This window comes from Vicugna pacos, chromosome 6, assembly GCF_048564905.1.
Source record: "Vicugna pacos chromosome 6, VicPac4, whole genome shotgun sequence".
NCBI classification, from domain to species: domain Eukaryota; kingdom Metazoa; phylum Chordata; class Mammalia; order Artiodactyla; family Camelidae; genus Vicugna; species Vicugna pacos.
In genome coordinates this window covers 79,901,611-79,911,946 of record NC_132992.1, presented here as the reverse complement: position 1 = coordinate 79,911,946, position 10,336 = coordinate 79,901,611, and the positions used below count along the sequence as shown (strand labels likewise).

Below are 10,336 nucleotides of genomic sequence, written 5' to 3'. Positions count from 1 at the left end.
AGGGCATCTGACATCACCGCAGGGCCCCCGCAAGCTCCAATCACACTTTCTCCAGAAGCGAGTACAGGGCACCTGCCATGGGGACAATGCACTTAGCACTGGCTGAGATTCAACAGTTGGCAGGATATGTGCTCTGTCTCCAGGGACCTCGAGTGCAGGCATGAAACAGACCCACGAAAAAGTACAATGTGTAATCTCCACAAATAAAAGTGTTTTAAAGTTATATTAACAGCACAGAGAGGTCAGATAATTGACTGGTGTGATCCAAGACATTTCCCAAGGTTTGGTGGGCTGTGAGGTTGCATCTGTATTGTATCTTGAAGAAGCATGTCACCAGACAAGGTTCTTGAGATCTCTTGGAGACAGACAGGAAGATTTTCATTTTTTTTTGTTTGTTTGTTTAAGATACATATCTAATCTAGAGCACGGACTGAATGAGGAGGAAATACTGGTAAGAAGTACCAGGGAGCAGTATGTGGTAAGATGTACATGTCGCACAAGAAGTTTGACTTCTCTCTTAGCGTAATGATGATGGAACATTTTGAAATTGACACAATGTCACATCAGGCATTCGTTATAGATTATCCTTCGTCCTGAGCCTGTAGGGAAGTTTGATGTGGGAACAGACTGCCGGAAGGGTCTTAACCACATCATGGTCAGGAGACTGAGAGAAAAAACACCTTTGAGAGAGCACGCTAAGTGCTGGGACTAAGATCGTTGGCTGATTATTTAAATAGAGGTGCACGAGCGCTCAAAGAAGGCAAAGAGGCGGGAATAGTCTACGACGTGTGTTGAATACCAGTAGCTTCCAGGAAAGATTTTTGATGATGCAAAGTTAAGTCTCCTGGAAAACAGTCTTACTCAGCACCAAAACCTCCCAGGCCTCAGCAAATATTTGCTGAATGAAAACAAAACTAAACTAACAAAGGCTTATACTTCCCTCTGATCCACCATGGTTTTGTATTTGATTAGGAAAAAATGGACCCTTTATGGAGATTTATGATGTCAAATTTTAAGAATCCCCCTAAGGATATATTGAGATGTTCATCTAGTTTAGAATTCATACCAAGAAAATAGACAAATGGGATCAGCCTAAAATAATATGTGATTTGGAGTTTAACATTAAACATTTTTTATCCCTAACTTTCTGTGTAACTAATGCAGTGATGCTCATGTAATATCCTCTTAAGCACACATTCTCTATTTGTGCTGTGAAATAAAAAGGTATAAATCCAGCAGCCAGTTTGCTGACACCCTAATAGACTCTGACCCATGAGCATCTCCAGCAGGATTTACAAAATACTTAGAGCAACTTCTCAAGTTCTAAACAAGTTCATTACTAAAAATACCCCGACTCAAGTCCTTTTTAACAGTTCTCTCAGCTCACCCTGTGGATGGAGCCGTAGCTGGATTCCCTCTGAAGTTTTCTAATAGAATCAATGAGCAGGCATCAAATAATCACAAAAATAAAATCACTATTAAAATACAGAAATGGATGACCAAGGGAGTTCAAAGACAGATATTTTGAGGTCTGTAAAAATATTCTCTTGCTTTGTCACAAATGATAATTCATGTATGCACCTACAGAGTGGAGTTGTGATTTTTCCACCACTGAAAATCTTAAACACTAAGAATTTGTCCCGCAGGCCAGTCAGTCTTAAGGCTAGTTAGTTTATTAAAAGGCAAGAAAAGTTGAGTCCATGGAGTTAGATGCTAATATTATTATTATCATCTTGGGTTGATTTCAATTCTGGCACTCAATGGGAATGAAAAAATTGCAAGTGTAATGACCACATACGATTCCAAAATTTTCAATTACTTGATATACATTTGAACATTTGATTCAATTGAGTTGTGCTATTATCAAGGCACTATCCCTCTGCGGCATCTATTAAACACCAAGATCATCTAATCTCTCTCTAAATACCTAATATATAAAGTTGATATGTTATCAAATTTACCAACAGGTGTGTACATGTCTTGTTACCTTAGATACTCTTGAGTTTAATGAGAATGTAAAGTTATTACATGGGCTCTGAGATGCTGGAATGTGTTAGAAAACAAGTTTATTACACGATCTGTGAGCTCCTTAGTACTGAAATCCTATTATTCTCTGAATCTCCAGTAGAACCTAACTAAGAACTCTGTAAAAAGTAGGTGAGAAGTAAACGTATTGGATGAACAAACACATTTCTTTAGGAATATGTTGGAGTAGAAGACATATTTAATTTGGCTAAGACTGTATTCTACTCTTCTATGAAATCTCTGAACTCAGAGCAATGCCTGGAACAGAGCAGAAATTTCATAAGCTTTTTTGAATCAATGGTATTCCTTGACTAAGGGTCTAATAGAGTCAAGTCTGTAACTTTCAGCAAAAGTGACCAAGAATACGCAGTCATTATCTTACATAAACTCTCCCAGATGTAACATGAATCACTGCTACCACTGTCTTTCATAGTTAATTTTCCAACAGAGATTCTGTACATCATTAATACTAGTAACTGAAGTGTCATGGTTTTATTTCCTGATTCACTCTCTGTCAAATACGTTATTAGTGAACTAGTCAAGCGGGGTTGGAGAAACGGTTCTGGAAAATCATGAGCTTAATCCCAAGTTCAATTTGTGCATATGAATAAATACATTTTCATGAGTGCTCACTGAAAGGATGAGTGGGTGAGCTATCAACAATTCTGAAGTAGAAAATACCATGAGAATTCTTTAGGAAAACTGACATTTAAAGCCAACAGTGTATATAATGAAATAGGGGGAAAAAGGACTATTCTGATGAGATAACATTGGTATTTATATATTCTAAACATAGATTTCACCAACACAAAATAATATGCTCAATGTATGTGTGTCTATTCAAAAGATACTCATAGGAACACACAATTTAGTCAAGAAATAGGAAAGAATGTGAAAATTTCATATAAACCCCTCACACACAGAGTCAAAGGGCCTTAAAACACAGACGTCGTCTTCAAGGTAAGAGAAAATGAAAAACCCTGTTACCCACTTCATTCCTGCCATCCCTCTGTGTCATCAGGAAAGGTCCCTCATTCCTCTTGGATGTGAACAAAGCAAGAATTGGCAGTATCCCAAGGAACTTACTCAGATAAACACAATGTGGTTTCTTTTTAAAATAAGCCTTTACTGAATATATCAACAACGTACTGTATAGTGTAGAGTGAAGTCTGTAGTTAACAAAGTGTGCGACCCGGGAGGTCTCAGGAGACCTGTGGTGCAGAATCTTCCAGCCCCTTGCGGTCCCTTGTCAGCGAGAACAATACGACACAGAAACCAGAAGCAAATCAACATATGGCTCAAACAACAACAAATCATTAGGAATAATTTTCAGTGACTGTGTATTCACTGGAAATATACACTGAAATATACTGGTCCTACGAGGGACACACAGTGGCGACGCCGTCACCTTGCCTCGGAAAGGTTATAAATCTCACATCCCATGGATGTCTTTACAAATGCCCTAGTGGGGTGTGTGTGTGTGTGTGTGTGTATGTGTGTGTGTGTCCAAGTGTGTGTTTTATACTAGTTTAAAAATGCCTGTTGTGATGGCCTTGCTTTGTGCTCTTCTGGTGGGTGTACTGCTAGAAAAATAAAAAAACGAAAACTACAGCAAAAGAATCTGATTTTTTGGTTACAACAGCGGTATGCCACGAGCACAAAGCTGTCTCCCCACAATCAGTGAGAAGCATCTCCCATTGTCAGCAATTGTCTTTCGACCCCACAGAAGACACCAGTGAGCTACTGCTTTCCTACATTCGTACGTTGATTTAAAAAAAAAAAATCAAAGTCAGACAAGGCTAAGAGCTAGGATATTTTGGTTTGTGTAGGAACCTCCTTCTCTTTAGGGTGTTCTTTCCTCCTCTGCTTTCCCATGAAGCTGGAAAGGCTGAGTTGTGGGCAAAACCATGCTTCTCATGTTCTAAAGTGAAACTTAATGCCTCCTGGGTATGGGTTAGAGATAAAAGCTACTAACAAAGAAGTAATGTGAATGGACCACTTCCATGGGTTCTGCGCGGGAGGCTGGCTGGCCAAGCGCGTGCGCTGCCCGTGGACAGCAAGACTGCCTTGTGTCTGGAGCAGATGCTCTGCTCCCAACACAAAGAGCTCACCCTCCTCAGTGGGAAGGAGGGTCTGGCCCCCACGGCATGACTTAGGACCATTAGGATCTGCACTCGTAGGAAACCAAGCCATCATTTTAGCTACGTCATTAATTCTTTTTACCAGACTGGACACATGATACCTTTTTTTTTTTTTAAATCTCAGGGAAAACACCTAATATATTTTCAACAAACATCCAGATAAGTAGAAACTGCATTATTCCTCACAGGGTAGAATGTTTTCCACTTGTTGCACAAGGAAAATAGGTAGAGGAACACACTTTTTGTCCCTGCCTTTGATTGTCTCATGTGATGAGCTGTTAATGCATTTGACAGTTTCGGGGAAAGCTAAGGGCCTCCATTTTCAAACTCATCTCCCCAAACAAGCAGGTATTAATGACAACCCTGGGGATGAATAACAGGTCAATAATACCTGTGTGATTGTGGCCATGCCTTTTCCTTTTGCAGTTTCCTCTGCACAGTGACAGTCACCTAACTCTGAGAGTGGTCACACACTATCTGAAGTCACCGCATCTGGTCCGACAGCTCATCTAGCCCTCAGAAGCCAGTAAATATGCCTTTGTCTATGGTCTTGTCTCCCGCACTTTCAACTTTTACTCTTGATTAATCTCAAAACGCGTGACAATGATAGTCAGAGAGGTCCAAAATACAGAGTTGATATATCAGCAAAACATTCCCGTGACAAGAAAGCCCATCAAAGCCTCATCCACCACTGACGGTGGGTCAGCAATTTCGCTGAGACATGTTAAGACATGACCAGTTCCACGATGTGCTTTCTAACCTGTTGTAGGTGAGACCCCCGGGTATGCTATTACAAATAGGAGACTGATCTTAATTTTAGCAGTCTCTGTCACGTTGTGCACAAGATCGGAATTAAGCCTGGAACGAGATTCTCACTCTTCAGGGGCACCTTTTAGCAAAGGAACCCTTTCAGATCATCCTAACCACTTCACAAGACTAGGTCTCCATGGTACGACTTAAGCCCCAAATAACTCTGTGACTCCCACGAGACATTACAGAAACCTCTCCAACCCTGGCTCTCTTGGCTCAAAGCAAAGACATTTGTTTCAGCAGCCAAATATCCTGCTGGAGGTTACACACACAATACAAATACATGAGAATGATTATTTTGCGGATAAAAGGAAAAAAAAAAACCCTCAAAAGTCAAAGTACCGTCATTTGAACACACAGTTTTATCTACACAGCCAAGGAAAAAAAAGGACAGTGAAAGGGAATTATCCAGTTAAATACACAAAACCCCGTGTCATTGTCCTGCGTTTTAGATGGCTTTCTGTTACACCGATCACCTTCACAGATTGTCTCATCCCTTCACTGTGGGGACCTAGCTGTAAAAAAGCAACAGCTAAAACGAGCTTGCTAACAGACTAAAATGGAAACCAAAGTCACTTTAGAATTAATTCAAATTAATTCGTAGCTAATTTCAGCTCAACTGACTGCACAGTTTCGATTCTTGTGTCTGTAACAATGATAACTTCAGTTATACTTTCTGCTTATTCTGAGGGACAAGGGAGATTAAAACATATGAGCAGGGGATATATTATTAAAGAAAATAAAGCTCTTACTATAAAGAAAAACTTGCATAGCATTGTATACCTAGACTTTTACAAAGAAGACACATCACAGTTCTATTTTGTTAAAAGTAAGAGGGACAGAGAAACAGAAAGCAAAATGACTGTGACATTAAATTTCACAGGTCCCTAAAACGATGGCCAGTGACCAAGGAAACATGCAACAGAGAGTGAAATTCCTCAAGTGAAATTGATTTTTAAGAAGAATTTTCCAAGGGTGTATGTTTTAGATAATGTATGTATGTGATCGATAGCCCTTCTACATCTAAGGGATGGAAAGGGGTAAATTACACATGCTTTCTGAAGATGGACGTGGCTTCAAAAATATCTCGAATTAAGCCTGGAAGTCCTTCTCTTCTTTGTGCCCTCTGCTCTCTGCCCTGCTCTGCCAAGATTAGGGGAACAAACCTTCACTTTCTGACTTGTTCATTTTTCATCTGTTATCCTGTTAATAAAAGATTGATTATCCTCCACATCCCAAAGACGAGGAACATCCAAGATTGAAAAGTAATAAATGCAATTTAAAAAATGGAAGAGGATCAAAGTCAGGTCAAGGTGGAAACTTGGTATTGCTTTAAAAAAAAAAGTATGTTCTTTTAGCCAGCTTTGATGTGTCCTGACAGAATTATTAGCCGGGAAAATTAATATACATTTTAAAGTGTATACGGATATTTTGTGCAGCCAAGACCGGCACCCATAATTGTCCTTCAAATTTTGGGCAGAGGGAGAAAAAAAATGAATGTAGCATAAACAGCTAATTATGAAAATATACGTGAGATGATTGGAAGACAAGAATTTCGGAGGGGATAAAGGTATTAATTCAAGCTATTTCAACATGATATTCACAAAGTTAGTTGATCGCAGAACTACTGATCATTTGCTTTCGTCTAAATGATAGCAATGATTTTTAAACAAGTTTAGTATATTCCAAACCTTGATCCCTTGTTGGTCTAAATATCATGTTGACATAGCTGATGTGAATCTACCCAAATAATTCTCATTATCAAAAATAATTCCATTCAATATAATTCTTCCCGTTAATTTATTAGCCTCTTCTAAAAAAAGTATTCTAGAATATATCTCTGTTGAATGTGATTCAACCTGACGTATAATTTGAATAGTAACACTTTTAAAGGGAGTTCTCTTGCCGGGACATCCCACCTGCCCCCGAAGATGACGGCTATCAGACTCAGGTCTCTCACTCGGTTTCACATAGGACCAGGGAAGCATGAAGAGTGATTTTTCAAGTTCCCAGTCAGGAAGCCAACCCCTGGGTTGGAAGGTCTTTTCCAATCTCATCTCATTGTCTTGATTCTGCCAGGCTGGGTTAACTTATCTTACAGGAACTGACTTCCTCGAGATGCTTTCTGCATTTCCTGTCTTGGGTCAAATCAGGGTGACTACCTCCTTTTTTAAATTTTTTTTTTAAATGTTAGAAGTTTTTACTTTTCTTCTGGGCCAGGAAGTATAGAAATAGCATGAAGGGACCTGGGCCATTTCTTGTTTTACGCCTATTATTCTCCCTACCCTGATGAGTCCATTTGAATCTGCCCTTCCATCTGACCACCGACTCTAAGAAAGGGATTTATTCGGAAGCTTCAACAGCAAAGACGTGAATGTGCATCAGGAGGAAGAATCACTCGTGCTTTTGCCTGGGCTCTTGTACAACCCTGTACAGTACTTCAGCAACTATTTTTTTTTTTTAAGATTTAAAAAGCAAAGAGTTACAAAACTGTTTGTAATTAACTTGAAATAGAAAAGATAGCACTTTTTTTTAAATCCCATTATATAGTACACCGTATAAATTACAGAGTATTCAAATGCACAAACGCATCTGTGGAACATTTATCAAATGTAATTGGCGTGTCTTTTCGTGCACACACGTGTGTGCTCTCGGGAGTCCCGGCGCCGGACCCCTGGCGGTCACGTGTGGCAGTGCTCCAGGTCCGGCACGCTGCTGTTGCAGTATCGCACGTTGTTGGGGATGTGGCAGTCGGTGTAACTGATGCCCCCATTTGGGGTGTAAATGGGTTGCAGTCTGAAATCTCCTTTAAGGAGCTGATCGTTATTTAAGGAGACGATCTGAAAGCTGGTTTCGGTCATCTCCAGGATGGAATTGTCCTTCTTGGTGCCGGCCTCGCAATAGTCATCTTTCCGCCGGCCGCGGTTGTATTTCCACTTCTGGGAGGTGTAGCGCCCCTTTTTGTGCATGTGCCAGCAAAAGACGCTGAGCAGGACCACGAGCACAAAGATCACCGCGCCCCCGATCAGGCCCGCCAGCAGGAAGGGGGAGCCCATGCTGTGGGAGGTCGCCTGCTCGTGGCTGGAGGCCGTGTTGCTGCCGTTGTTCAAGTAGGAGGCATGGGTGGTGGCCTCGGAACAAACGGTGTCTTCCACCGCTCGGTAGTTGAACGCGTCCAGCGGCACTAAGCAAATCCGATACGTGGATCTGGGCTCTAAATTCACCAGGCTCAAATGCTGCTTCTCCCCACTGACGATGCGCTCCTGAACGATGCCCCCTACCAGGCTGTGGCCCATTTTCACCCACGTGAGTTTGTACGCCATCACAGTAAAGAGAGAGAGCCAGCTGACTTGAATGGAGGTGTCATTCACAAAGTGGATGGAGAGTTGGATCCGTTCAGAAAGAGGCGGGGTCGCTCTTTCTCTGCCATCCCAGTCGGGAACCGTGGGAAGTTTCGAGGCTGTGGGAGTCAGAGGCAGAGAGCCCCTGCTAGGGGTTGGGACAGGGACTGTGGGAGGCTGAGTGGTGGCGAAACCTGAACTGGGGGCCGGGGTGAAGGGAGGCAGGCCAGGGGTCGTGGTGGGACATGACAAAAGATTCAGATTCAACTCCCGGACAGCCATCCCCCGCACTTGTTCAGGACCTTGGCACATGAAACCTCGCACATTGAGAGAGGAGGGGATGTGTTTGAGCCATTCCGTGACCCACTTAATACTGCAGTCACAAAACCAAGGGTTATTCCGAGCAGTGAGCTGCTTCAGGTTGGAGAGGTTATCGAAGACCCCTTGAGTCAACACGCGCAGCTGGTTGTTGGATATATCCAGCCGTTCCAGCTTCCGGAGGTTCGAGAAGGCTGTCAAAGGGATGTGGTTGATCTGGTTGTCTTGCAGATAGAGCCTGATCAGATGCGTACCTGGGAGGTCAGGAGGAGGGTGGGAGAGCGAATTCCGGACGATGGAAAACTCCTTGAGCTTGGTGAGGTGGCTGAAGGTGCCCTCGGCAATGCCCTTGTTGGTCAGCAGGTTTCCGTCCACGATCAGACGCTCCAAACTCGTGAGGTTCTGGAAGGCCATGTCTGATATGACCGCAATTCGATTCTCATCCACCCTCAGCTCCTGCAGGTCCATGGGAAGCCCGACAGGCACGCTGCTCAGATGATTCTTGGACAGAAACAGCAATTTGAGGCTGACAGCCTCCCGGAAGGCCCCGTCTTCCACCCCCACCGTGGAGATGGAGTTGTCATCCAGGTGGAGCTCCTCCAGCTTCAAAAGCTGGGCGAGAGCCGCTCGCGATATGGTCTGAATGTTGTTTTCCTGCAAATGGAGAACTCGGACGTTCTTGGGGAGGTTCATGGGGAATTCATCCAGTTGGTTGCCGTAAAGGTAGACGGTGTGCACGGATCGCACGTTGTGCAGCTCTGCGGGAAATCCAGCATTATTAATTTGGTTGTTGTGGAGGTAGAGCACGGTGACGCCCTCCGGGATCCCAAGAGGCACTGAGGTCAAGCTTCGCTCGTTACAGTAGACAAAGTTCCTGTCGCAGCGGCACACGCTAGGGCACGCCAGGATTCTGGACACCTGGGAGGAGAGCCCCAGGCACATGAGAAGCCAAGATTTCAGGAAAAAAGCCCCCCAGCTGGGCCCCTGTGTGGTCTGTAGGCCCATTTCTGAAGTACAGAAATAAAATACAATGTGGTGGAGAAACAAAAAAACAACAAAAAAAGAAAGGATGGCAAAACCAAAATGACTGGCTGGAGCTTTGTTCAAGTCCAGAACTCCAACTAGAGGAAAAGTCTCAAAGACGCACGGTCAAAGAATCTTCCTGGTCTTATCAGATCAGCCTGTGTTGCCCTCTTTGCTATTGTCCTCCATGTGCAAAAAAAAATTTCAACAGGGAGAATTTTCCACCCAGGCAGCAAGTGAAGCCAAGTTATCAGCGGTCCACAGGGGCCCAATGGGGCAGGCAGAATCCCTCCGTTTATTGTCGGTCAGTACAGCATGGACCAGCCTAGGAACTTCTTGGTTAAGCTCAATCTGCAATCTGTTGTAGGAAAGCAGAGAGAAAAGAGTCAGTTAAGGGTACTGAATGAATTCAGTGCTGATCTGACTGTAAGCTTTTCAAGAAACACTGTGATGGGGACTAAATGCCTGGAGGCAGGGAGAAGGCATGAAGTGATAGGTTAAATAACAACAATTTAGTTGAAAAGTTCTTCAAGAAATGAAAATGATTCAATTATCTCATCATTAAGGGAAAACTCACTATAAATGATCATCTTGTGAATTTTGCATCCCAGCCAGTACCTTCTCTTACAGATCTATTTGTGTATCCAAAGAGAGAGGCACATGAGGCGCAGGGCTGAA

At 42.9% G+C, this 10,336-nt stretch overlaps 1 protein-coding gene across 4 annotated transcripts in view; it reads right to left on the bottom strand.

The window, feature by feature from the left end:
• Positions 1-1,651: 1,651 nt before the first annotated feature.
• Positions 1,652-10,336, bottom strand: part of FLRT2 (fibronectin leucine rich transmembrane protein 2) — a 95,052-nt gene continuing 86,367 nt past the window's right edge. For all 4 annotated transcript variants that reach the window (XM_006208169.4, XM_072963546.1, XM_072963547.1 and 1 more), the window contains one exon: positions 1,652-10,016. In XM_006208169.4, coding sequence (XP_006208231.1) covers positions 7,658-9,640 — 1,983 coding nt within the window. In that variant the 5' untranslated portion in view covers positions 9,641-10,016 and the 3' untranslated portion in view covers positions 1,652-7,657. The remainder of the gene's footprint in view (positions 10,017-10,336) is intronic.